The sequence below is a fragment of the Dendrobates tinctorius genome, unplaced genomic scaffold (genome assembly GCF_039654945.1).
Source record: "Dendrobates tinctorius isolate UK_male_01 unplaced genomic scaffold, ASM3965494v1 ptg000098l, whole genome shotgun sequence".
Classification (NCBI taxonomy): domain Eukaryota; kingdom Metazoa; phylum Chordata; class Amphibia; order Anura; family Dendrobatidae; genus Dendrobates; species Dendrobates tinctorius.
In genome coordinates, this window is record NW_027361766.1 from 29,178,562 (window position 1) to 29,205,910 (window position 27,349).

At 45.2% G+C, this 27,349-nt stretch overlaps 1 protein-coding gene across 1 annotated transcript in view; it reads left to right on the forward strand.

Moving 5' to 3' along the window:
- Positions 1–27,349, forward strand: part of LOC141099139 (sushi, von Willebrand factor type A, EGF and pentraxin domain-containing protein 1-like) — a 233,144-nt gene that overhangs the window by 13,982 nt on the left and 191,813 nt on the right. The window contains exons 2-4 of the mRNA XM_073587275.1: positions 7,072–7,161; positions 12,546–12,608; positions 22,255–22,308. Coding sequence (XP_073443376.1) covers positions 7,083–7,161; positions 12,546–12,608; positions 22,255–22,308 — 196 coding nt within the window. The 5' untranslated portion in view covers positions 7,072–7,082. The remainder of the gene's footprint in view (positions 1–7,071; positions 7,162–12,545; positions 12,609–22,254; positions 22,309–27,349) is intronic.

The window sequence follows — 27,349 nt, forward strand, 5'->3', positions numbered from 1 at the left end:
CACTTCCACTATGAAGGCCTTGTCTGGGTCAGGATGTACGAGAACGGGAGCTGTCATAAATTTAGACTTTAATGTGGAAAATGCTGTTTGAGCTTGCGGTGACCAGACAAATGGCGTTTTCTTCCGAGTTAAATGAGTGATGGGTGCAACGATCGCTGAAAATTTTTTAATAAATCGTCTGTAGAAATTAGCGAATCCGATGAATCGCTGTACCTCCTTCGCTGATTTGGGAGTTGGCCACTCCTGAATGGCTTGCGTCTTGCTTGCATCCATGCTGAGACCCTGGGGAGAAATAACATATCCCAAAAATTGAATTTCTGTTTTGTGAAACTCACATTTCTCTAGTTTAATGTATAAGTTATTTTGCCGTAGACGATCCAAAACCATTTTCACGTGTCGCTGATGATCCTCGAGATTGCTGGAAAAAATTAAAATGTCATCCAAGTAAATCACAACAAAAACATCAAGTATGTCTCTGAAAACATCATTTGCCAAGTGCTGGAACGTAGCTGGTGCATTAGGGAGGCCAAAAGACATAACTAGGTACTCAAAATGTCCGTAACGTGATTGAAATGCCCTTTTCCACTCGTCGCCAGGACGAATCCGTACTAAATTGTACGCTCCACGAAGATCCAATTTGGTGAAGATTTTGGCGTGTCGAACTCTCTCAAGTAACTCGGGAATTAGTGGGAGTTGGTAAGAGTTCCTGATTGTGATTTTGTTGAGCTCCCGGTAATCAATGCATGGGCGAAGTGAACCATCTTTCTTTTTGACAAAGAAGATTGGGGCACCCGCTGGGGAGGACGATGGTCGTATAAACCCCTTAGCTAAATTTTCGTCAATAAACTCTTTAAGAGCTTTTAATTCCGGACCAGACAATGGATAAATACTCCCGAATGGAATCGCGGCACCAGGCAATAATTCCACGAGGCAATCATATGGCCGATGTGGCGGTAATTTATCCGCATTTTTCTTGTCACATACATCACTGAAATTCTGATACTCTATCGGTAGTGTCGAGTCGACCGCGACTGCTGTTTTCACTGGAGCCAGCTCTCCAGACGCTGCTGATTCATTTGGAAATTGTAACTCCTTTGTTGTCCAAGTGATCATAGGATTGCGCAGCCGCAACCAGGGCAGACCTAAAATAATAGGAAAATTAGGAGAGGAAATCAGTAAAAAGGACATTTTTTCCGAATGATCCACCCCCATATGGATTTTTAGTGTGACTGTTTCAAGTTTCACAGGCCCAGATATCAATGGAGACCCGTCCACGGTCTCCATAAACACCGGAGAGTCCCTCTTTCGTGAAAGAATGCCATGTTTCTCAGCAAAGGAAGTGTCCATGAGATTGCTGCAAGCTCCAGAGTCTATCATGGCGGAGCACGTGATCCAGCGGAAATGTACCCAGATCTTGATAGAAATGCAACAGAGCGAATCTCTCCTTGCTGTGGTAGAACTCGCAGAAAGTAAGGCAATATTCACAGGTGAGGAGGCTTCTGATGAATCATCAGGGAACTCAAAATTTGCAGCAGTTATTTCCTGACTATGTGAATGAGATCCTACCGAAGATATATCTGAAAAGTCAAGTACGGTCACTGCAGCTGTGGACTTGCGATTTTTTTCCAGGGCACTCCGATATATAATGACCCGACTTTCCGCAATAGAAACGTAAGTTCTCCTTGAAACGATATTCCTTACGTGTATCAATGAGTTTTCTCCGTACTGCATCGACCTGCATAGGTTCTGACTCCGTCTGAGATAAAGTCTTACTTGACGCCTCCCTGGTGGGGGAAGGGAAAGACATGAGGTTATTACGATTAGCCTCAGCCCATTTTTCCTGTCGACGTTCAGTGAGACGAATGTCAATCCGAATACAATGATGTATAAAGTCAGCTAAATTAGTAGGTGATTCTCCTCGAGCCAGTTCGTCCTTAATTGAAGCAGACAAGCCCCTCCTGAACACTGCATACTTTGAAGAATCGCACCATGTAGTATCCAGCACCCACCTCCGGAATTCCATTGCATATTCCACCACCGGACGCTTCCCTTGACGAAGTGTCAGTAGTGCAGCTTCTGCTGTTAAACTTCGGTTGGGGTCATCAAACATTTGAGACATTGCTGCAATAAAGTCATTCAAAGAATTCAGGCATACATCATTAGTTTCGATCAATGGATTAGCCCAGGCTAACGCTTTGTTTGTTAGCAACATAATCATAGTCAATACTTTATCTCGATCAGTTAAGAACTGGGCCGCACATGCAGAGAAATACAGCTGACATTGATTCAAAAATCCCCGAAATTTCTCTCTTTCACCACCGAACATGAATGGTGAGAGTTTAGGAAAACCCGGACCCGGAGCTGGAATTTGTCCAGGGCAGCAACCACAGCTGCCGCTGTAGTATCTACATTTGAAAGTAGAGACGCTAAGGCCTGAATAGACGTATCGGCCACATTCGCATTATGATTGGTTTGTGATTCTAAGGTCCCCAGCTTTGTTTTAATAGCCTGCAGCTCCCCATGAAGTCCAGAAACAAATGAGCAGAGTTTCTTCATTCGTACCTCCATAGAATCTGACCCAGAGATCTCCATCTTTAATGGCTTGAGTATTCTGTTATAACTTTATATACTAAGTGCAATGGAGGTCGGTGACGTGGATCAGAAAAGAGGCCTAAGCTTATAGGTTTTTAGTTCCGTAGTGTTTATCAGAGTCAAGCAGGTTTACAGATAAGACACAGCAGGGTAAAAGCAGACGAAGATAATAATGCAGTGAACAGCCGTACAGACCGTGGAGACGTATGAAGTCCAAGTTGCCAGATACGGAGACCTGGAGAGCAGGCCAGGCCTGCTAGCAGGAAACAGTCTTTCAAGTGGAGGTGGGTGCAGAGGCTGATCCGAAGAAACAAGTCTTTACAACGAGACCAAGATTCACAGGCAAGCGGGGTATCCCAAGGTAACGAAGAGACGAGCTAGGTAGCAGTCCTTCCAGCTTGATAACAAGTCCAAGAACAAGTATACTCAAGCAATGAGTAATCATACAAAGCATCCTTATATACAGAGCAGACAAGAACAAGAAAGATCAACACAGGAAGTAAGATGGCCCCCGTGAGGCTAGTGACTCCATCTTGGATGAGGGCAAAAATGAACTAAACTAAGGGCAAAGCAGAAACTGAGCGACAGACATAAGGCAAGGATTTCAGAGAAACGGATATGCAGTCCAAGTCCATACACTGGGACTGATGGAGGGATGCAGCAGAGTTGGAATAGCTCTCCACAGGTAGAGCTGTGTCCCAGAGCAGATGAAAGATGTTGAGAGATGGTGATGATGTAGTGTTAGGCAAGTGATGTAGCAGTTTTGAGCAGGGGACACAGGAAGGATGCAGAAGACTGAACAGAGTGAAGTTTCCTTTTACCTGTTACTGTGCTGTACGGTCCAGGGCTCAGGTTACAGATGGTACAGGAGTCGGTCAGCCTGAAAGCAATTTGGGATTCTCCTTATACAGGTGGGTTGTGAGGTCTCCTCTTTAACGCTATTATCTGAGGTACTTGCTGTTATGAACTCTCCTCAAGTTTCTCTCTCTGTCTGTTACTTACAGTCATATGTTAAAGTTTGGGCACCCCTATTAATGTTAACCTTTTTTCTTTATAACAATTTTGGCTTTTGCAACAGCTATTTCAATTTCATATATCTAATAACTGATGCACTCGGTTATATTTCTGGATTCAAATGAGGTTTATTGTACTAACAGAAAATGTGCAATCTGCATTTAAACAAAATTTGACCGGTGCAAAAGTATCGGCACCCTTATCATTTTCTTGATTTGAACACCTCTAACTACTTTTTACTGACTTCCTGAAGCACTAAATTGGTTTTGTAACCTCATTGAGCTTAGAACTTCATAGCCAGGTGTATCAAATCATGAGAAAAGGTATTTAAGGTGGCCACTTGCAAGTAGTTCTCCTATTTGATTCTCCTACGAAGAGTGGCATCATGGGATCCTCAAAACAACTCTCAAATTATCTGAAAACAAAGATTATTCAACATAGCTTTTCAGGGGAAGGATACAAAAAGTTGTCTCAGAGATTTAACCTGTCAGTTTCCACTGTGAGGAACATAGTAAGGAAATGGAAGAACACAGGTACAGTTCTTGTTAAGCCCAGAGGTGGCAGGCCAAGAAAAATATCAGAAAGGCAGAGAAGAAGAATGGTGAGAACAGTCAAAGACAATCCACAGACCACCTCCAAAGACCTGCAGCATCATCTTGCTGCAGATGGTGTCACTGTGCATTGGTCAACAATACAGCGCACTTTGCACAAGGAGAAGCTGTATGGGAGAGTGATGCGAAAGAAGCTGTTTCTGCAAGCACGCCACAAACAGAGTCGCCTGAGGTATGCAAAAGCACATTTGGACAAGCCAGTTACATTTTGGAAGAAGGTCCATGTGCTATGCATGGAGGCTAAAAAACACAGTATTCCAAGAAAAACACTTGCTACCCACAGTAAAATTTGGTGGAGGTTCCATCATGCTTTGGGGCTGTGTGGCCAATGCCGGCACCGGGAATCTTGTTAAAGTTGAGGGTCGCATGGATTCAACTCAGTATCAGCAGATTCTTGACAATAATGTGCAAGAATCAGTGACGAAGTTGAAGTTACGCAGGGGATGGATATTTCAGCAAGGCAATGATTCAAAACACCGCTCCAAATCTACTCAGGCATTCATGCAGAGGAACAATTACAATGTTCTGGAATGGCCATCCCAGTCCCCAGACCTGAATATCATTGAACATCTGTGGGATGATTTGAAGTGGGCTGTCCATGCTCGGCGACCATCAAACTTAACTGAACTGGAATTGTTTTGTAAACAGGAATGGTCACAAATACCTTCATCCAGGATCCAGAAACTCATTAATAGCTACAGGAAGCGACTAGAGGCTCTTATTTTTGCAAAAGGAGGATCTACGAAATATTAATGTCACTTTTATGTTGAGGTGCCCATACTTTTGCACCGGTCAAATTTTGTTTAAATGCAGATTGCACATTTTCTGTTAGTACAATAAACCTCATTTGAATCCAGAAATATAACTGAGTCCATCAATTATTAGATATATGAAACTGAAATAGCTGTTACAAAAACCAAAATTGTTATAAAGAAAAAGGGTTAACATTAATAGGGGTGCCCAAACTTTAACATATGACTGTAGGTAAAACTCCACTCGCATGACAGGCAGCTGTAGCCTACTTCAGGAATCGCTCCTTTTTGGCGTCTCCGGGTCACATGTACTGCTGTGTTGTCGAGTCTCATTTGGGAACAGAGAGTCTGGAGCCCCTTGTCCTCCGGATTCTGCTTGGGACCTTTAGTACCCACACAGCCTCGGACTCCGGCATCCGGTCTCTAGCGCTCAAGCGCTGGGGATGAGCTCCTCTTTGGCTCCTGCCCCCTGCTTCTCTTCCACATGTTCTCTCATCTCCCTGTTCAGGCACACACTCCCTAACTTCCTCCTCCTGTTCAGAGAGAGCAGCTCTCCTGAAGTCAGGTTTAGAGCTCCCCCTGCTGGCCTGGAGCAGGGACTGTGTTGTATGCTGGAACTACCTGCTAAAGAGATCCCTTCCTTGCTTCCAGGCATGACATCACTCCCCCTTGGAGGGAGGTAAGGTCACTGTGGCAATCATACTCCTGGGGTGCCACATAAGATCTTGTCCTGGCTACTGACGCACCTACCTGTGCTGGGAACTATTAAATAGTTATTGGTGAGTAAACTGTTAAATGCTGAAGTAGCGTCTCAGACACCGAGCCATGTGGTCACTAGCAATCAGCATTTTCACTATGTACCTGAGGTGCAGAGGTTCTGCAGGGGTGGGATTAAATTTCATAGCTGATCTCTCCCTCTCCTCCTTCTCACATCCCCTTGCTCTCTGCACCCAGAGCACATGCCCTGCTTGACCCCCTAGACATGCCCTTGGGTTGCTCAAGAATACAGTGCCACCAACCAACAATACCACTATGTCCAAATTGATCATCCCTAGTTTGTGATATATTAGTAGAACTATAGAACTTCCACAGGATATTGAGGGAAGAATCTGGCATCATTAAAGGGGTTATCTGAGACTTTTGTATTTTTTACTTATGGGGCAAGTTGCTAACTACCTGCCTGTTCTGCCCCTGTCTCCACTGACTCAAAGTAGCCATGGACCATTCTGCTGATGATTCACCAGCTTCCTTTGATGTCACCTCAACAGAGCAACTTCTTCTCTTCTGCTCTGCTCTGTAACATCACATATTTTATTTTTGTCCCCCATTAACAGGTATTATAACTATAAGATTATTATTTTCTTTCTCCCACTCATAACAATCCTACAAAGAACTGACATGCTGTGGATTTTGAAAGCTATGTGACTTGTAGGTTTTTGAGCTGAAAAAATATCCAATGTGCAGGTGATATTAAAAAAAAATCTCTTCTACTTATTCTCTACTGTATTCCACTGCAGAGTTTCTGCTTACAAATTCTAATGGAAAATCTGCAGGAAATGTGCAATGTGTGCATGTAGTTTAAGGCCGCATTTAAACATCCATGTTACAAGTTTTTCATGGAAGCAGCATGTACACATTATAATCTATGGGGCTGTACACAAGGCCATGTTTTTTCACGGACCGTGTGCCAGTGCAAAACACACGGAGACAGCACGAGGGCCAATACAAGTCTATGGGTCCATGAAAAACATTTCCAGCATGTGGCATCAGTTGTCGGCATCAATTTGATGTCCATGTTTAACAAAAGAAGAAGCTTTGTAATGAATGAACTTATTTATTCTTCCATGAGAAACACTGATGATACACCGACCAAACACTGATGGCACTTGGATCAAAAACACTGATGACAAATGTATTATTTTTATGCATATCTGTAAAACACGGATGTCTGAATTAGGCCAAAGTGTTAAACTGTTTATAAATATTCAACAATAATTGTCAACTGGAAAGGACAATTACCATTAGGTTCGGCATAAAAAATGTGTTTTAAAAAATAGGTATACAACATTTTTTAAACTAATAATAAACCTGTTTTTTTTTAGGTCTCTCGAAGATGAAGTTGTTGGGATTCATCAGCAGTTCCACACTCCTCATAGTGTTATTTCTAGCTAACTTCACAGTCAGAAGTCATGGTATGTAATTGTTACATTAAACTAAATAATCAGAGTGAATTTCACACAGATGATTTTTAATATATTTTTACCTTTTTAATTAATAACTTGTAACATTTTTTTTTGAGTTATAGTAAATGTTAGATTTCAGAAAACCCGGTTTGAGTGCCACTGGAAAAAGGCCTAAAAAGTAATGGCTGTTTTATTTTCTTTATGAAATCAATAATAGTAATTTTTTACTTAAAAATAAATTACTTCTTCAGTGAACATAGATTTTCCATTACTGAGATAGGAGATGGCAGTTGGTGCTCATAAAGTTCTATGGAGACCCATAACTGCCATTTCAGGAGAACTTGCAGCAGAATGTCTGTGTCTGCCTCTAGCTCCTTCTCGTTCTCCATAGAATTTTAAAAGCACCAACTGCCATGTCTTATCACAGTAATGTAAAAATCTGATTCACTGTATATACTGTATACATTAAATTATATTACCGCACATTTAAATTGTCCCCCCGCAAAATTTTACAGTGGCAGTTTAATACAAACTGGCTGTCACTTACACAGGGGACATGCATCTAGCCAGCCCAGGACCAATCAGTTTTGACCCCACTCAGCAATCACAGTAATTGGTCTGTCTGCACAGACCGACCAATCACAATCAAGCAGTTTGGTTTAGTCGGCTTTCCCAGCTCTGATCTTCTCAGTGATTGACAGTGATGATCAAAGCCAACTGTCAGGTAGTGCAGTAGAGTGCTATACACCCTCTTCCCTCAGTTACTATTGCTCTCATTGCCAATCATGGCGCCGCTGTCAATAGCGACAGTGGCATCTAAATGGTTAACCATCATAGCTACCCTGCAATCATGGGGTCTTGATGGTTACCAAGGCAACTATTAGGCCAGGAATTGGCCTTGGGGTCTGCCAGCTATGGTAGCATGTTCAGTCATGCCTTTACCAGAGTGTAACAGGTTAAGTTTTAGTGTAAAACTGATATATAGGTATATTGCAGTGTATGAGACCAGCCACAGACATGGAAAACAGTCAAGTTCCATGTTAGCAGTATGTAAAAATATGAAAAATAAATTCATAACATTTATAAAAAAAAAACTTTATAAAAAAGAACATAAACTGTTATGCCAGCCACTAGTAACGCGTTTTACGTAAAAATAAACAGAAAAGTACAGAAGATGTAGTCACTTCTTCATCTGCCCCTGAAACAACACATCATCACGGTCGCGGTGACATAAGAAGTACTAACTGACCATAGCGCTGCCCCTTGATGATGTCCTCCTGTTTCAGGAATGACGCTGGAGAAGTGAGTGCAGCCCCAGCCTTCTGTCATGTCCCTTTTGAGACTCCTTTCAAACGAAACGTCATAGGAAGTAAAGTATAAAAAAAAAACACAAATAGGAATTAGTAGGGCAGGGAGAAGTGTTGGGAGTTTAATTATAAATCTAAATACAAAAGTGCTTAGGGCTTAAAGATAGGTATTTATAAAGTCCTGTATAGGTATTGGACCATTCCTTTACCTCTCAGGGCTATTTTACTAATTAAATTAAGGATATGGCTGAATAAGACCTAGAATAGAAGTGATGCCTGTTTTGTAGTTATTTGAAACCACATGCAAATAAGCTTGGAAGTGCATTAGGGGCATGTTGAAGTAAAGTGATCTATTTCTCTTTGATTGTAATTTTTATATTAACTACAACCGATTCCTGTAGGGATTGAATTGTACTATATGGAAAAGTGTAATCACATAACAAATCAGTATCAAATCAATAAAGATTTTTTTCCCTACATTATGAATATGTCTGTTCATTACTGAAAGAGTTGAAATAGTGCATATTTATTTGCTTTCATAATGTGGATTTATTTGGCATTATAGTGCCACACTTACTTTCCAAATATTGCATTTGGCCCCCAGCACCATGCACTAGTTAGTCATCCCAGTTTTTTTTATATAAATACCTATATAACAAGGCAGATTTGTTCTTTAAATTTGTTTTCAAAATTTTAAAAAGTGAGCACACAGGCTTTCATACTTTTGCTAAAAGTTTAGCGGTATTCCCTTTAAAGGGCAAATCATCCTAGTCCTTTTAGAATATTAATGCAAAAAAAAAAAAATACCGTATATACTCAAGTGTACGCTGACCGAGTATAAGCTGAAGCCCCTAATTTCGCAAAAAAAAAAAAAACTGGGAAAACCTATTGACTCGAGTATAAGCCGAGGGTGGGAAATGCAGCGGCTACTGGTAAATTTCAAAAATAAAAATACCAATAAAAGTAAAATTTATTGAGACATCAGTAGGTTTAGGGTGTGTGCACACGATGCGTTTTTTTGCATTTTTGCTGCGTTTTTCCGCTGCGGAATCGCAGCGAAAACGCAAAAAAACGCATCCCATGCAATCCTATGGGATTTCGCAATGCTGTGCTAATGCTGCTGATTTTTCCGCTGTGGAATTGCATAGCGGAAAAATCCGCAGCATGCTCATTCTTTTTGCAGAATCGTGGCGATTCCGCTCACCATGCATAAAGTGAGTGCTCAATGTGTGGATGGTACCCAGGGTCTGGAGGAGAGGTGCTCTCCTCCATGCCCTGGGTACCATAATCCTGTAAAAAATAGAATAAAAATAAAAAATAGTTATATACTCACCCTCCGGCGGCCCAAGAAGTCCTTCCCACCTCTCACCATGCTCCCGGCATCTTCCGTTCCCAGTAATGCTTTGCGCGATTGACCGCTGATAAAGTCGCGCTCTTACGAGTGTGACATCATCTCAGGTCCTTCGCACAAAGCATAACAGGGACTGGAAGATGCCGGGAGCGCCGCAGACAGATCAGGGGCCGTCGGAAGGTGAGAATAACAATATTTTTTATTTTTTTTATTATTTTTAACATCCTATCTTTTACTATTGATGATGCATAGGCAGCATCAATAGTAAAAAGTTGGTCACACTCGTCAAGGACTATGCTTGACAAGTGTGACCATCCTGTCAATCACATTTCCAAGCAATGCTTGAGATCGCTTGGCATGCACAAGCATTCTGCAAGTGAAAAACGCTTGTAAAACACTTGTTTTTCGCAGGAAAAACGCATGCGAATTCACATGTGTTTTACCAGCGGCGGGAGTTGTGAAAATGTTGCGGAAATTTCCGCAGCATTTCTGCAATGTGGGCTCATAGCCTAAATGTTTTTGAATATCCATATTGAATCAGAAGCCCTATATAATGCTCCTTTCAGTTTGATGGGCCCCATAAGATGCTCTATACAAAATATGCTCCATAATGGTTGATGATGGCCCCATAAGATGCTCCATATTAAAATATGCCCCATATAATGATGCAAAAAGGATAATGTTGGCCCCATAAGATGCTCCACAGAAAAATATGCCCCATATAATGCTGCACAAAGGTTAATTGTGGCCCCATAACATGCTCAATAATACGATATGCCCCATATAATGCTGCATAAAGGTTAATTGTGGCCCTATAACGTTCTCCATAATACAATATGAACCATGTAATAATGCTGCTGCTGAAATTAGAGAAAAAATAACATACTCCCCTTTTGTCACTGGGGGCCAGGTGCCGATTTCCTTAGCAGGCGGGGACACCGGCGCGCTATGGGGGTCAGGTGCCGTGTCGCCGCTTGCTCAGGCCCCCTGGCACTGGCTATATTCACCTGTCCGTGTTCCACCGCTGCGTGCCGCTCTGTCTTCTGGGTCCTCTGTTATTGACAGTTCAGGCAGAGGGCGCGCACTAACCACGTCATTGTGCCCTCTGTCCTGAACATCACAGCCAGGAGGACCTGGAAGACAGTGCGGTGTGCAGCGGTGGAACGCGGACAGGTGAATATCGCCAGTGCCTGGGGCCTGAGCAAGCGGCGACACCGGCACCTGACCCACATAGCGCGTCGGTGTCCCCGTCTGCTCAGGACATCGCCACCTGACCCCCAGCGACAAGAGGTGAGTATGTAATTTTTTTTTAATCGCAGGGATCGTGACTCATGTATAAGCCTAGGGGGTCTTTTTCAGCCAAAAATGGGGGCTGAAAAACTCGACTTATATATGAGTATATATGGTAAGCACAAATAATAAAATGAATAGTGGCTGTTGCAAGGGTTCAACTGCAATAGTGGGAAAGAGTGTAACAACATGAAAACAAACATATGTATACTAAAGGGAATTTGTCAGCAGGCTTTTGCCTTGTACTCTGAGAGCAACAGGCAAAAAGCATGATTCCAGAGATCCACTTCCAGTAGGTTCCAATCCACACTTACAGGTCTACGTGTTGTTTCAATAAAATCAGTGTTTTGTCAGCAGGAGATTCTCACTAGTGGACTAGTTTTCTCATGTAATGTAGTCCTCCTGCTCTGTATAACCCCACCCCCACCACTAATTATCAGCTTTCTGCCTATGCGCAGTGTATACAGAATCTGCCAATCAGTGATGTGGGCAGGGTTATACAGAGATCAGCATCCAAAGAACTGATAGATGTGCAACAGAGAACAGTAATTTTATCCAAATGACAGAAAACAGTCCAGTAAGTGATATATTGCTCAAATCCGGTTATCTGTCCTTACACCATGCTACTGTCAAATTGCAAAACAAAGGTGACGGAGTCCCTTAGTATTTTCAAACCATATTTCTTAAATGGAAAACCCATTTAAGGTTTTATGAATCCGATGCAACCTTAAAAAGAAAATACAGTGCAATCTCTAGAGATGAGCGAATTTTTGAAATTGGAATTTGCCAGATTCACAGAATTTTACCCCCAAATTCGATTGGCATCAAACAAACTCGCTGTGCTTTGCAATATGATTGGGTAAAAAGCGCTCATCTCTAGTAATTACACTAAATTGTTGTTGTTCAAAAATCACTATATTCTGTGTGTTCTGTCCAGCCATATAATTGCTGTCTAGAAAGTCATTTTTGTGTGTATTAATCCTTCATATATTTCATACTGTAAGGTAACAGCACCACCTGCTGGCCGTTTAATGCATAGATTCTAGTTTAATTTGCAATGTATTGTGGGAATGTTCCTGTTACATCATAGTCTTGTTTATGACACTGTGAGGGGAGCAGCAGCCATTATTCCTCTATATGTCTTAGGAGAAACTACACCATTCGTGTTCTTTATGCTTCTTAAACAGCCTGCTCTAAGCATAGTTGTTTCACCCTTTCCTGTCACATCTGCAATCAATAAAAGAAGGTTACAATTTTACAGCCTCTTTTTCTTAAACAAGACAGGGGGTTTAGCTATATGTCTCATTGCACACCCTGCTAACGTGTATGAGGACAGTATACTGTGTAATCTTTTATGAATGATATTTTTAGTTCACTTATTCAAGAAGACAATTGTTAAAATAGAATATATGCTAACATCTCTGCCATATGTTTTATTCCTAAAGCTCAAGCTGCTTCAGATTTGGATATTGATAGTCCCGAACAAGATATTTCTACACCATGCCCAGGTATGATTCTTATAAATGGATAAACGCTTTCATAGTAACCTTCTCCATACCAGTAGATGGAAAAATATGCAATGAAGAGGCTAGCCTGTGTCAATGGTGGGGTATAGGTTTAGAAGGAGAAGTGCAGCGTTATGTTGTGTAGAATTAGCATCTAATAGATATTTGGTAACTTTCACAAGCTGTCTTTTGACAAAGCTGTAGATATAGAAGAGCAGAAGAGTCCAAGTGTGGAACACAAAATGTTCAGTTTTGAGGTATGAGGAGACCAAAGAGAGGGCCTGTACAATAACCAAAGGTGAAAATGTTTTTTTTTTTAAAGGAGGGTCGAATGAGTCAATAGTGGAACAGTTACCAACAGATATTTGATGATTTTTGGCTAAAAAGGAACTTTCACCAGTTTTAGAATGTTAAATCATGGAATAGTGGCTGCGCAGCTGAATAACGCATAATTATTTTATTTTTTTTATTTCTCATCTCCATTTTGGAGATAATAGATAGTAAAGTTTGGATTCTTATTTCCAGGATGTCCTATCCTGACAGCACCATGGGGGGTTGTCCTTTCATCCTTACAAGGACAGGAAATGCATGAGAGGTTAAAAGGTCCCCTCCCACACGACCCTCCCGTGTTTTTCCTGTCCCTGTAAGGACAGGCACGAGAGCGCCGCAGCATACAGCAACTTACCGGGGCCAGGAGGTTCGGGGTCCTAACTTCCAACTCCTCCGGTCGGACGGTTCTGCGTGGCACTCCCCTAAGGGGGGTTCTCCGCCGGCAGTCCCATGGAGCGTCGCTCCGGGATTCGATACCGCTTCCCCACAACACGGCTCCCGCGAGAATGCCCATGGCGGCGGCCACGTCGCTTCCGGAAGCCCAGGGATGACGACTTCCGGTCACAGCAGGGCGCGTCAGCAGGGAGCGGGGAAGGAATGTTCCGGCGCAAGACAAGGTAGGATAAGAGCGGGGGAAAGCGGGGGCCAGCGGCAGATCGATAGGTGACGCTACAGACCTGTGATCTCTGTCAGCTCCGCCAGCATGGACGCCAGTACCGGTGACCAGCCAGAGCCAGCGTCTGTGAGTAAGGGGCACGGGGGCAGTGATACCAGAGACAGGAGCCTTTAGTAAAAATGGACTCCTGTTCTTTATGTTAGGATAAAACAACGCCGACCTCGACGGCAGCAACGTCTAGGACATCGAGCAAACCCAAATGCCCCATCTGTGCCAGCAAACTACCGAGCACATGGAAGAAACCCCTATGTGAGGACTGCACCCTGCGGATCGTCAGAGGCGAGCAGGCCGCGTTCCTCACAGAGATGCGCACAATAGTCAGAGACGAAGTCCAGGCCTCTGTCTCTGGGTTACAACCCACTCAGTCCTCCGGCCGGTCCCAGGCCAAGAAACCAAGATGGGAGTCCGACCAGTCGTCAGAGGAAGAGATACGGGACACAGACTCGGAGGAAGAGGGCGAGATCACCTCTGAACCCCTGGAGACAGGGAAGCAGTACCTGTTCACATCAGAAAACATGAACGAGCTTCTCAGGGCAGTAAGAAGTACGATGCAGATGGAGGAAACCCCGAAGGAGCAATCCATCCAGGACGCAATGTTCGGGGGATTAAGAGCTAGAATTCGTCAGGTCTTCCCAGTTAATGACCATATCCGGGCAATGATCCTGGAAGAATGGGAAGATGCCGAGAAAAGACTGATTGTGCCGCGAGACTTTAAGCTGCGACTTCCATTTAATCAGGAGGACATCAACACTTGGGACAAAGTGCCTAAGATTGATTCACCGGTAGCCAAGGTGTCGAGAAAGACTTCAATTCCCTTTGAAGATTCTTCCAGTCTCAAAGAGCCCATGGACAAAAAGGCCAACGTGCTCTTAAAAAGAGCTTGGGAGGCCTCAGCGGCGGTGATTAAAGCAAACATAGCTGCCACTTCAGTCACTAGATCCATGCACCTATGGATAGACCATTTAGAACAACAATTAAAGGAAAAGACCCCTAGGGGTGATATCCTTGAGGGCATTCCCCTGTTAAAGATCGCAACCGGTTTTCTGGCAGATGCTTCTTCAGAATCTGTACAGTTTGCGGCCAGAAATAATTCCCTATCCAACACGGCCCGCCGAGCCATATGGATGAAAACCTGGTCAGGGGACTACCAGTCTAAAAATAAATTATGTTCCATACCCTTCTCGGGTGGGAAGGTATTTGGTCCGGCTTTAGATAAGATTTTAGAGAGTGCCTCTGATGACAAAAGAGGTTTTCCAGAGGAAAAGCCAAAATGGCAGTTTCCCTTTCAGAGATCCCGTCCTTACCAGAGGCAGGAATATAGGGGGAAAGGGAAATCTTCTCGCTGGGAGTACTCAAGGGGGGGAAGAAGTAAGGCTCCCCCGCCTCGCTCCGGACAAAGTTCTAGAAGCAGAAGGCAATGACGCCATACCTGTGGGGGGGCACCTCAGACACTTTGCAGGGGCATGGCAACGCATCTCCCAGAACCCATGGGTCCTCAATACAATCTCCCAGGGCTATACCCACGAGTTTACAGAAACCTCCCAGCACGATTCGTGGTTACAGAAACCCGTTCCAGAGCCATAATAGATCCTATATGGGAAGACATAAGGGACCTGTTAGAAACAGAAGTAGTGGTTCCAGTCCCAGATGTAGAGAGGCCAGGGCCACTATTCTACACTCTTCATGATAAAAAAACCGTCGGGGGAAAGCCGAACCATCATAAACTTAAAACCACTAAATCAATGGGTTCGGTACAAAAGATTCCGTATGGAGTCCCTGAAGACTGCCATCCCTCTAATAGACCAGAACGCTTCCATGTGCACTATAGATTTAAAGAGCGCATATTCTCACGTTCCTATCCATCCTCAATCTCAAAGGTTCCTATGCTTCGCTCTAAAAAAAGGAGGCAAATGCTACCACTTTCAGTTTCAGGCTCTTCCGTTCGGCTTCGCATCAGCACCTCAATTTTTTACGAAACTGGTTGCCGAAGTCGTAGCAGACTTAAGACAGAGAGGCATAATTATTATTTAGATGACTTCCTGGTAATATCCCGTTCAGCGTCAGAGTTAAGAGAACAACTATCTCAATAATTTTCAGCCTCGAGAGCCTAGGTTGGATCCTAAACAGAGAAAAATCAGACCTGCAGCCCAGTACCCAGAAGAGATTCCTGGGAGTCATGCTAGACTCCAAAAGAAGAGTCTCATTCTTGCCGGAAGAAAAGAGGAAACCCATCATGGACAAGGTTCGTCAGTTGGGCCAGTACCAGGTTTCAATAAGAACCGCAATGGAGATCTTTGGCACCCTAACTGCATGCATACCCTGCGTCATGTGGAGCCAGGCTCACACAAGAATCCTGCAGAGGGAGATCCTGACAAAATGGGACAGATGGCAGTCCTCGCTGGACAAGAAGTTCAGACCTTCCCTGGCTTTGAGATCATCCCTGAGATGGTGGGTCAGCCACAGAAACATCAGCCATTGGGTTCCTTGGATCCTGTCTCCATGCGTGACCATCACCACGGATGCCAGCAGAAGAGGATGGGGAGCCCACCTAGAGGGAAGATACGTTCAGGGAACTTGGCCCAGGAACATCAGCTTACAGTCCTCAAATTACCGAGAACTACGAGCGGTTTGGGAAACGCTGAAAAGAAACAGTTCTAGCCTACAGAATCAACATATAAAGATCATGTCGGACAACGTGACCACAGTAGCTTTCCTACGCCACCAGGGGGGCCCAAGGCACAGGAAACTTCAGGATCTAGCAGCCCGCATCCTCACCTAGGCGGAGAACAACTCTAGCTCCCTGTCAGCAGTACACCTAGAAGGCTCCCAAAACAATATAGCCGACTATCTAAGCAGGCAGGAAGTCCGGGGCACCGAGTGGGAGCTAAAGGAGGAGATCTTCAGAGATTTGTGCCATCGCTGGGGGACACCCCAACTGGACCTCTTCGCGACAAGAAAAAATGCCAAGTTAAAGAGGTTCTACTCCCTCAATCCGGCGGACCATCCAGAAGAAGTCGACGCCCTGAACCAGAGTTGGAGAGGGGGACTCCTATACGGTTTTCCACCGATCGCCATAATACCGAGGGTTCTCAGGAAGATCCAGGAGGATAGAGCTCGGGTGATGCTAGTTGTACCCTTTTGGCCCAGGCGGAGTTGGTTTCCCCTCCTCAAGAAGATGTCTCAGAGGGGGCCACTCCATCTGCCAACAACGTCAGACTTACTTTCTCAAGGCCCAGTGCTACACCCAAACCAAGGAAGCCTACAACTGGCAGCATGGATCCTGAGATGGACATCCTAAGGTCCAATGGCCTCTCGGACCAAGTGATCTCCACATTGCAGGCCAGCCGTAAACCTATTACAAGAGCAATATATTGTAAGATCTGGAAGAGATTCTGCTCGGAAAGTGGTAGTGCCCCCTTAGATTTGTCTCGGCCAAATATCCCTCAGATCCTGGACTTCCTACAAGCAGGGTTACATAAGGGCCAGACCCCAAGCACACTCAAAGTCCAGATAGCGGCCTTAAGTACCTTTTCAGTTTCTCTCTATCCTCCCATCCATGGATAGCATGATTTACAAAAGCCACCCAGAGATTAAGACCCAGATTGAGGAAAACCTTCCCCCGTGGGACCTAAATCTGGTACTCAACGCGCTGTGTAGGCCCCCTTATGAGCCAATTTCAGAGTTAGACATTCCAAAGCTCACACAAAAAAACGCATTTTTGGTAGCTATCACCTCAGCCAAACGTTTAGGTGAGATACAGGCCCTCTCGGTCCAAGATCCCTACATTCAGATCGAGGACCACATAATGCTCAAACTAGACCCAAGGTTTCTCCCTAAGGTAGTGTCTCCGCAGAATCTAAACCAGGAGATAATCCTACCCTCATTCTGCCCAGCCCCAAAGAATGATAAAGAAATGCTGTTTCATTCACTGGATGTTAGACGTATGGTCACCCGCTACCTAGAAGTCACCCGGGATTCGCGACAGGACACAAAACTATTCATCCAGTACGGCGGTAAAAATAGAGGTAAAAGTCCAGCTACACATACCCTGGCAAGGTGGATAACAGCAGTAATTTCCTCGGCATACGAGGCCGAAGGCTTGCCCGTTCCTCCTGTGAGATCTGTAATGACGCCCAGCCATGCTCTCCTCTGATGATGTCACTGCTGGCACTCACGGTGTAGAATAAAGCAGAGCTATGTGTCATTAGAGACACCTTTTGTAAATTTCATCTCAAGACAGTAAGTATCTGGTGAGGGGAGAAGAGCAGAGATCATGGAGTGGAGCAGGGCTGTGTGTCATAACATGCTTCACTGGAAAAAGACATCTCTAAGCTTCTCTGGGGATGTTTTCTTCCCCTGCATGATGCTTGCTACTTATAATTGGGTAAGGGAAGAAGAGAAAACTTTTGAAAATGAATCTTTGCTAACACACCCCTGGCTTTACTAAAACTTAGAATGAAGACTTTGCTAGTTATAGAGGTTGTTCGACCTCGGAATCCACATTTTTTAAGCTAATCTGTGTTGAATTGTGATATACAACAACCTCTTTCCTGTTTTGCTTTTTGTTTCTCTCTTTTGTTCCTCCTGAATTTCCCTTAATTCCCTACAGCCAGTTTGCTTAGCTGTGGGTCTACCAAACTTGACAGCTCCCTGCGCTTTTAATATCTTAGGCTAGTTTCACACTAGCGTTTCTGCCCGCAGCGCATGGCGCCGCTAAGCCCCGCCCTCTGCCGCGCCCCCTCCGGTCATCTCCGCCTAGTGTCGCACAGCGCTGCATGCGATCTGCACACCCTATCTTTAGCATAGGGTGCGCAGACCGTGCGCTAGTAGGATTTTGCGTGCGCTGCACCCTTTTGACGGTGCTCCGAGTGCACCAAATGCAACATGGTGCGTTTGGCGCGCATCGGCGCACCGTCAAAAGGGCGCAGCGCACACAAAATCCTACTAGCGCACGGCCAGCACACGGTCTGTGCACCCTATGCTAAAGATGGGGTGTGCAGATCGCATGCAGTACTATGCGACACTAGGTGGAGATGACCGGAGGGGGCGCGGCAGGGGGCAGGACTTAGTGGCACCGTGAGCTGCGGGCAGAACCGCTAGTGTGAAACTAGCCTTAACCTTACAGCCAGAGCTAGAACCGCCCAGCCTCTGTATCCAGCATCACCCTCTGCCCGCTGTTGCACACTCAGTAGCTTCCGGTAATCTGCCCCTGCACTAACGTCTGTCATCACTCCAGTATTGGAGATAACAGATCAGTTTCCTCATCTGTGGAAAGCATCACAATGCACACCACATCACATGGTGAAAAAGTGTCACATGTCCCCATAGCACATCCACATTGGTGACAGAGCTTCACATCTCCCCACAGCACATCCACAGTGGTGACAGAGCTTCACATGTCTCCACACCACATCCACAGTGATTACAGAGCTTCACATGTCCCCACATCACATCCACAGTGGTGACAGAGCTTCACATGTCCCCACATCACATCCACAGTGATGACAGAGCTTCACATGTCCCCACATCACATCCACAGTGGTGACAGAGCTTCACATATCTCCACATCACATCCACAGTGGTGATAGAGCATCACATGTTCCCACAGCACATTCACAGTGGTGATAGAGCTTCACATGTCCCCTGTAGTGCAGCGGGGTTGGTTCAGTGTGACAGACAGTGACCACAGGAAAAGTTCACAGCAAACGTGTTTAATGTCCCAACTGGGGTTGAGCGACTTTGGTCAGATCTGGTGTCATGAAACAAAATTTGTTTCAGATGAAACTGGTCCGACTAGGGCAAAAAAAGTCGGAGTTTCGTCCGAAACCCGACCCCAATGCAAGGGATTAAAAGTCAGCATTGAGAGGATGAATGTCATCCCCTCCATGCCGACTTTTATTTTCCATTGACTTGCATTGGGGTCGGGTTTCGGACGAAACGCTGACTTTTTTTGCCCTAGTCGGACCAGTTTCATCTGAAACAAATTTTGTTTCATGAAACCCGATCCGACCAAAGTCGCTCAACTCTAGTCCCAACTCACACACAGTGTACAGCATATGGTATCATCCGGGTCACAGCCAGGAAACAAAACAGTCCGTGGGAGTCCGGTTGCCAAGGGCGACGGCACCACCATATAACGTTGTGGGGTGCCAGGAGTTTGCTCAGCTGGCTCTGTGTTAACTCATACAGGCTGAAATTCTGCAGAGCCGACTGCTCCGCAAGTTGGAAATTCCACACTGACACACCCAACCCAAATTGTGGCCGTAGGCCACATGTGAAACCCGGCCGGGGGAGGAATCGGACCGCTCTGCTACCTTACTATAGTCCGTTTAAAAAATAAAAGCCCATGGCAGTGTAGCAAGGTGGCATGGTGGGGTTGGTTATGGCCAAGTTACTTAAAGGCACAGTCCACATTCAGAGTCCACTGAGCAAGTGGTCAGCGAGCACCCCAGGCCCCTTGTACATAAATAGACAGGACTGACACAACTCCTTCCCAGCCACTGTAGTCTGGCAATCAAAATCCAGGGTCACAGCTGTGATCCAACAGGGATAACTTTATTTTATATTTCGCAGTAGTAATGAAATAGGAAAAGATAGTTGAAAAGAAGATGCAACACTGGCTTCCAGCTCTTTCCCTGACCCTATCCACGGTCATACCCACAACGGCCACGGTAACCAAGACCAGGTAATCAGTCCACTCTCTGGAATCTGGACGCTTATAGTCCCTTCAACTGGGGCCCATCCAAAGTCCTGGGGCCTGTGTTGTGGTCCTTTAGTCCTTAGTCCGGGGCAGCAGATTCACAGCACATCCACAGTCATGATAGAGTGTCACATGTCCCCGCATCACATCCACAGTGGTGACAGAGCTTCACATGTCTCTACATTACCCATGACATGAGTACTGTGAAGTGGAGAGTCTATAGTGATGTGTATGTACAAGAGTGTAAATATGTGTGTCTATATACATATATATCACTTAATAATACACCTCAGCTGCTGCAGAACCTCAGTCTAGACTAGAGTGATGTGCATCTACATATACTGTATATCTCATAATACCCCTCAGCTGCTGCAGAACCTAATTATAGACACCTCAGCTACTGTCGAACATCATAGTGCACACCCCAGCTGCTGCAGAACCTCATAATACATCTTGGGTTTTCTTCACATGTACGAGTAAAAGTGTGTAACGGTCCATTTTTAAAGTGTGTGCCGTACCGGCATAAAATGCATTAAAAAAATGACTGATTTTTATTTTATGTGTCAACCCCCCGAGTATAATGTAATCTGTAACTGCGCCCCTGGTCCTGACTGGCACTGGCTCTGCATTGGGGCCGGCTGTCAGTCAGGGCTGGGGGAGCGGTTACAGCTTACTGAAGCAGGACATTGCCAGGGTTAATAAAGTTTATTTTTTCCTCGTAGAGTTAAGTTAGGGCACTGAGCAGGTTAGTAACTGGTTAGTCCAATCATCTGATTCATTCCCCAGCTTCTTGCACACATTCCACTGCCGCACACTGTGTGCTACATGGAGAGGCTGGAGTAGGAGGCAGGGGGAAGGTCTGGCAGAGAGTGGGGGCAGTTTTGACAAGTCAGGGAGTGAGCAGCTCCTCCAGAGTCAGGAGACAGCTGCTCACCAGACTAAGTGTGATACCTAGGACACCATGCAGAATGCTGACAGGCAGTATTTTACAAACTGTCAGCATTCTGCATTCTAGGTACACACGCAAATTATACAGAATGCCCCAACAACCCCCCTAATACTTCCACAACGGAAGAGAGAAATTAATAAATAAGATATATGTTTTATACAGGTTTGCAGTTACTATTCCATGATGTGGCCAATTTAACATGCTAAAACTAGTGCAAAGTTTTCTTTAAGGAAGTTTCAGTTATATGGTGGTGTCAAAAGCTTTATTGTATGGACTCAGAATCTGAGTTGTCCCACTTTATTGGCTTAAAAAAAAGATGTACAATCTTAGAAAATTCATACATTGATATAATACTTTAGTTCAAGTGATTGCATTTTATTTGTGCAGGAATTTACTCTTAATTTATTAGTGTTTATCATAAAATTAAATATAACTTCTTGCTTACTTAAAGGTAATATGTCAGCAGGTTTTTATTTAATCTGAGAGCAACATAATATAGGGCAAGTGAGCCTGATTTCAAGAATGTGTCATTTACTAAGCTGTGTGCTGTAGTTTCAATACAATCAGTATTGTAGCAGCATGAGATTATCAATGCCGGACTAGGTCTCACGTGCATGACAGTCAGGCTGTGTAATCCCACCCTACCACTGATCAGCAGTTTGCTTACAGTGTACATTGCCAATCAGTATTGTGGTGAGGTTATAAACAGCTTAGCTTTATGACCATTGCTACATCTATAACAGATAAATCAGGGATTCTATCAAAACTACACCAAGTAGTCCAGTAAGTGATACATCACTGGAAACAAGCTCTTGTGCCCTATATTGCGCTGCTCTTGGATTACATAGAAAAACCTGCTTACGGATTCCCTTTAATTGATTAAGAAAAGCAATCTCTGCTATTAAAATGGTGCATAGTATCATATTGATTTGCTGTTGCTTTTTATAGAATCATTCTTAATGTTGTCTTGTCTTAATTTTTCTTTCCATTACAGATAATTGCTTTACAATACAGGAACAGCAGACAAATGGTGACAATAGGTTTACAGGTACTACATTCTCTACTAATTTTGCTATTTTTGTCTTTTATTCTAGTTGCACATTTTCTCCATATGAATTATGCAGTTTCCAAATGTTGTAACCCATGCCAATTGTTATGGTCTATAACTACTTTTTGTTTTACTATGTTTACTACTTCTCTTTGTCTGCTGTATGGTTGGCCCATTATATTTAAAGGAAGTCTGTCAAAATCACAGAAAGTTGAATAAAATGATATCCAATGTTTTATTCCAGAGAAAACCATGTTTTTCCTACTATGTAAATGAGCTGTTACGATTTATGGGCAGGACACTGATCTCCATGAGAATCTGTCTCCACGGCTTATTTTAAATGAAAGGAGGTGATACCAGTGTAAGACATGTAATTACTGAAAGTTTGCTCTCTTGGATTTACTGCAGAGCAGTGGTTATGTGATAATAACTCAGAATAGCAGAACTGAACTTTATCTCATTACAAACACATGTGCAGCAGAAGTTGACCTCTCATAGCGCTTCAGCTTCCATCTCACACAGCCAGTATGAGGAAAAGGGCAGTACAGCACAGCTGACATTGTAAGGAGGTCAGGGCCTAGCCCTGTAAATATTGACATTATAGTATCTGCATTCCTGACATGTCTGTGTGCTGTATGTATGTCAGTTGTATGTGTGTTTGCAGCCACATGACATTAGTTAGATAGATATGTAGAGATAAGTGTAGTATTAGAAAAGGGACACAAGATGGGGGCACTGAGCACAACTAGAAGGGTTAACGAGAGGAGTGGTTAGCCGGGAGAAAAAGAAGAGAGATTTCCTGCTTAGTTCAGTTGAGCCGGGGGTAGCCATCCTGAGGAGTAGAGTTGAGCGACTTTTGGTTTTTTAGGGTCGAGTTTCGTTTCGTGAAACCCGACTCTTCCAAAAGTCGGGTCGAGCAAGATCGGCCGATTATAGGGAAAAGTCGGGGTCGTCCCGAAACACGAAACCCAATGTAAGTCAATGGGGAATAAAAGTCGGCAGTGAGAGGAGGACAGGAAACACATCTACAGTGCCCATTTGAATGCCAAAAGCATCAATTCTTCTTACTTAAGCTTGTCAACCTTAATTAACTTCATAATACAAGTTACGCACTGAAAAATGGGGGTTATTTGGCTAAAGTTGTGGGGGGGTAGGGCTGGCTCCAGGTTTTCATGTGCCCTGGGCGAAAGAGCACCTCTTTAACACATACCACAACTCATCATGCTCAGATACAGCAGAGAAATAGCGGTATAGTACAATGAAAAATACTTCACTTTTTACATCTCATGACGAGGCCCATCTATTTCTCCATACAGAATCATTGGTCCCATATAATGTTTGAAACAGTATATGATGAGCTCCACATAATGCTACAGTATATGTTGGTCCCCATGGATGAAGCTCCACTGTCTTATGGGCCCAAATAATGCTCCAAACATAATGGGCCCCATTTCTAATGCTCTAGTGTATAATGGGCCCTGTAAATGCTGCTCCAGTGTCTGATGTCCACCTTTGGAATGTTCCAGTGTATGGTGGGCCCCATCTATCATTCTCCAGAGTATAGTGCTCCCCAAAAATTGCTGTCCCAACATTGAAAACAATCAAATAAGTCTCCTCGCTAGGGAATCCCTGTACTAGTCTGGACTCCTCGTCGTCCCCATCTTCCATCTCACTGCACAGTATTTCAACCTTGCAAGTGCTGTGATCCTGAGGAAGCAGGGGGGGCCCACTCGTTGGCGACGGCACTGGCACAGGGCCCCTGATAGTACGGTGGTGTGTCTGATGGCGGGTGGGCCGAACCTCCACTTTCATCTGCAGCTTCCTCTTTGTCACCGTGTAAGATGGAACTGTATATGGGAAGGGTAACCTGAGTTTCATCAGGGTCAGATTCAGGCCGTGTAGCGTGCGAGGGGAATGTAGTGGTCTGGGTCAATGTACCAGCAGATTCATCGAGCAGTGGCTGGGCATCAGTGCATTTGTGTCGCCCCCAGGAGTACGGTCGCCACAGTGGCATTACCTTCCTCCTAGGGAGTGTGATGTCATGCTTGGGAGCAACGAAGGATCTCTCTAGCAGGTTAACTGATTGGGCGGCGTTATTCCCACGAGTCATGACCCTCCAAACAGCGTTCATGAAGGCAAAGTGTTTGTTTTACGTGGGCAGTATGGTTGCAAAGCTGAACCTTAAAGGAATGTCCAGAAGGGCACTACCAGAAGTGGAGCCTACGGTTAAATTCGACTCCACCTGGGAATCCTCAACCATGCCAGCTACAGAAAAGATGCACACATTGCAAGCATAATTCCGTTAACGAACGAGACTCCGTCATGCCCCGCGGTCCGAGTCCGGCTTACTAGAGGGACACGTGAGGCTCTGGCACATGAGATTGGCCAATAACTGGTGTGTCATGCCCTTACATGTCCGTGGCTGCATGTGCGCTACACTGAAAAGGCCAGCGTTTGTCGCTTACAGGTGCAGATAACCCGCTGAACAACGTTAGTGATGGGGATCACTGATTACAATTATTACCCGCGAACGATGATTTCCCAGTAAGTGCAGGTCAACCGCAGTTCCGGAATTAGGCGTAACCGTCATTCCTGAAAAAATGAAAAACTTACGTGTGCAAACCACGGGTGCTGTAGCTTGCTTAACAGCTCGCCAGCCGTTCTCACGCCCAGTATGGATTACACGTGATTGCACAAAGGTGAGAAAGGGTACCGTATCCCCAGATAACATGTATGGATAGCATAGTGTACACATTCAAAATATATGTCTATACATCAGGAGGCAGGCTCAGACGGTGTAAGGCCCAGTATGGCTTGCACGTGATTGCACAAAGGTGAGAAAGGGTACCGTATCCCCGGATAACATGTATGGATAGCGTACACATTCAAAATATATGTCTATACATCAGGAGGCAGGCTCAGACGGTGTCAGGCACAGTATGGATTTGACGGCCCAGACTACACAGCGGAGGAGCAGGGAGAGGTAAAGATTGCAAATGCTGAGGCCCTGCCCAAGCAAGGGGGGCCCATTCGTGGGCGTCGGTACTGGCACTGGGCCCCTCATAGTACGGCGGTGTGTCTGACGGCGGGTGTGCACCACCACCATCAGAGACACTTGATTGCACTATGAGGGACCCTGTGCCAGTGCCCGCGCCCAAGAGTCGGCCTACCCACCTGTCCAGGGCAACGGCACTCGCACGGTGTCGTGCGCTAGGTGGTGACCCCGGCCCCCGGAGGCAGCACAGTTAGGGAGTTTTAGAAAGTGGCATATGTTGATGTTGGACATTCAGCTGATGCAAAAGGCAAAATAGGTCAAGTCCCAGGAAGAGGTGGACCAAAGCAAGCCATTTTTCTGTCACCCTATGTGTCATCAGGGGAAGGTGGGACAAAATCCTTGGAAACCCATGCATGGTTCATTTTAATGAAGGTTAGATCATCCACATTTTGGGTTGACAGACGGGTCCTTTTTTCTGTCAGGATTGATCCAGCTGCACTGAAGACTCTTTCCGATAGCACACTTGCAGCTGGGCAAGCGAGCTCCTGTAAGGCATATTGTGCCAATTCAGGCCAGGTGTCCAGTTTAGCGGCCCAATAGTCAAAGGGGAATGACCTGTGTGGGAGAACATCGATATGGGAGGAAAAGTAGTTTGTAACCATAGTTGACAACTGCTGACTCCTGTCACTTTCCATCGATGCAGTATTACCAGTTGTGTGAGCGGTACTTGAAAAATCAGTCCACAACATTGTCATGAAACCCCTGTCTCCAACGCCACTTCTGCTGTGTGCACCATGAACACCTCTGCCAAGCTGCCCCCGGCCCGTACGGCTCGTGTGAGAACCATGACCGCTGCTGTGTGCTGGGAATGCCTCAAGCAACCGATTTACCAGAGTTGCTTGTTTATTAGCCAATATTAGGTCAAGGTTCTCCTGTGGCATGATGTTTTGTAATTTGCCTTTATAGCGTGGATCCAGGATGCTGGCCAACCAGTAGTCGTCATCGTTCATCATTTTGGCAATGCGGGGGTCCCTTTTTAGGATCTGAAAGGCGTAATCTGACATGTGGGCCAATGTTCCCGGTGTCAATGATGCACTGCGAGTACTGGTTGGAGGAGCACTTTCTGGCAAATCCACATCCCTCCAGTCACGCACAAACCCTGTACCAGACCTTGCCACGCCAACATTTTCACTTGCCCCACGAGATGCATCCTCCTCCCCTAAGTAATCATCCCCATCATCATCCTCCTCTTCTTCCTCCACCTCGTCCAGGAGAGGTCCCTGAGCAGACAATGGCTGAATGTCATCAAGGATTCCCTCCTCGTCAACATTGGCTGCAGACGCCTGCTCCTTAAGGTGCGTCAAAGTTTGCATGAGCAGACGCATAAGTGGGATGCTCATGCTTAGGATGGCGTCGTCTGCGCTTACCAGCCGTGTGCATTCCTCAAAACACTGAAGGACTTTACAGAGGTCTTTCAGCTTCGACCACTGCACACCTGTCAACTCCATGTCTGCTCTCAAAGTGCCTGGCCGTGTATCCTCCCACAAATGCATTATGGCCTGCCTCTGCTCGCACAGCCGCTCCACCATGTGCAGGGTGGAGTTCCACCTTGTTTCAATGTCGATAATGAGGCGGTGGTTGGGAAGGTGGAGCAATCGCTGCAGCTTCTGCATACGAACGGAGTGTACAGGCGACCGTCGGATGTGCGCGCACAGTCTTCGCACCTTCTGGAGCAGGGCTGTTAACTCCGGATAATTTTTGAGGAAGCACTGCACCACCAGGTTCAAGGTGTGAGCCAAGCAAGGTATGTGGCTGAGTTTTGAAAGGGCTATGGCTGCCACAAAATTACGGCCGTTATCACTAACTACCTTGCCTGCCTCAAGATGTACACTGCCCAGCCATGACTCAGTTTGTCGCTTCAAGTACTCGGCCAGCACCTCGGCGGTGTGTCTGTCGCCCAAACACATCATCTACAACACAGCCTGCTGACGCTTTCCACTAGCTGCTCGATAGGGGGACACCTCGTGTGCAACAGTGGCAGCTGCA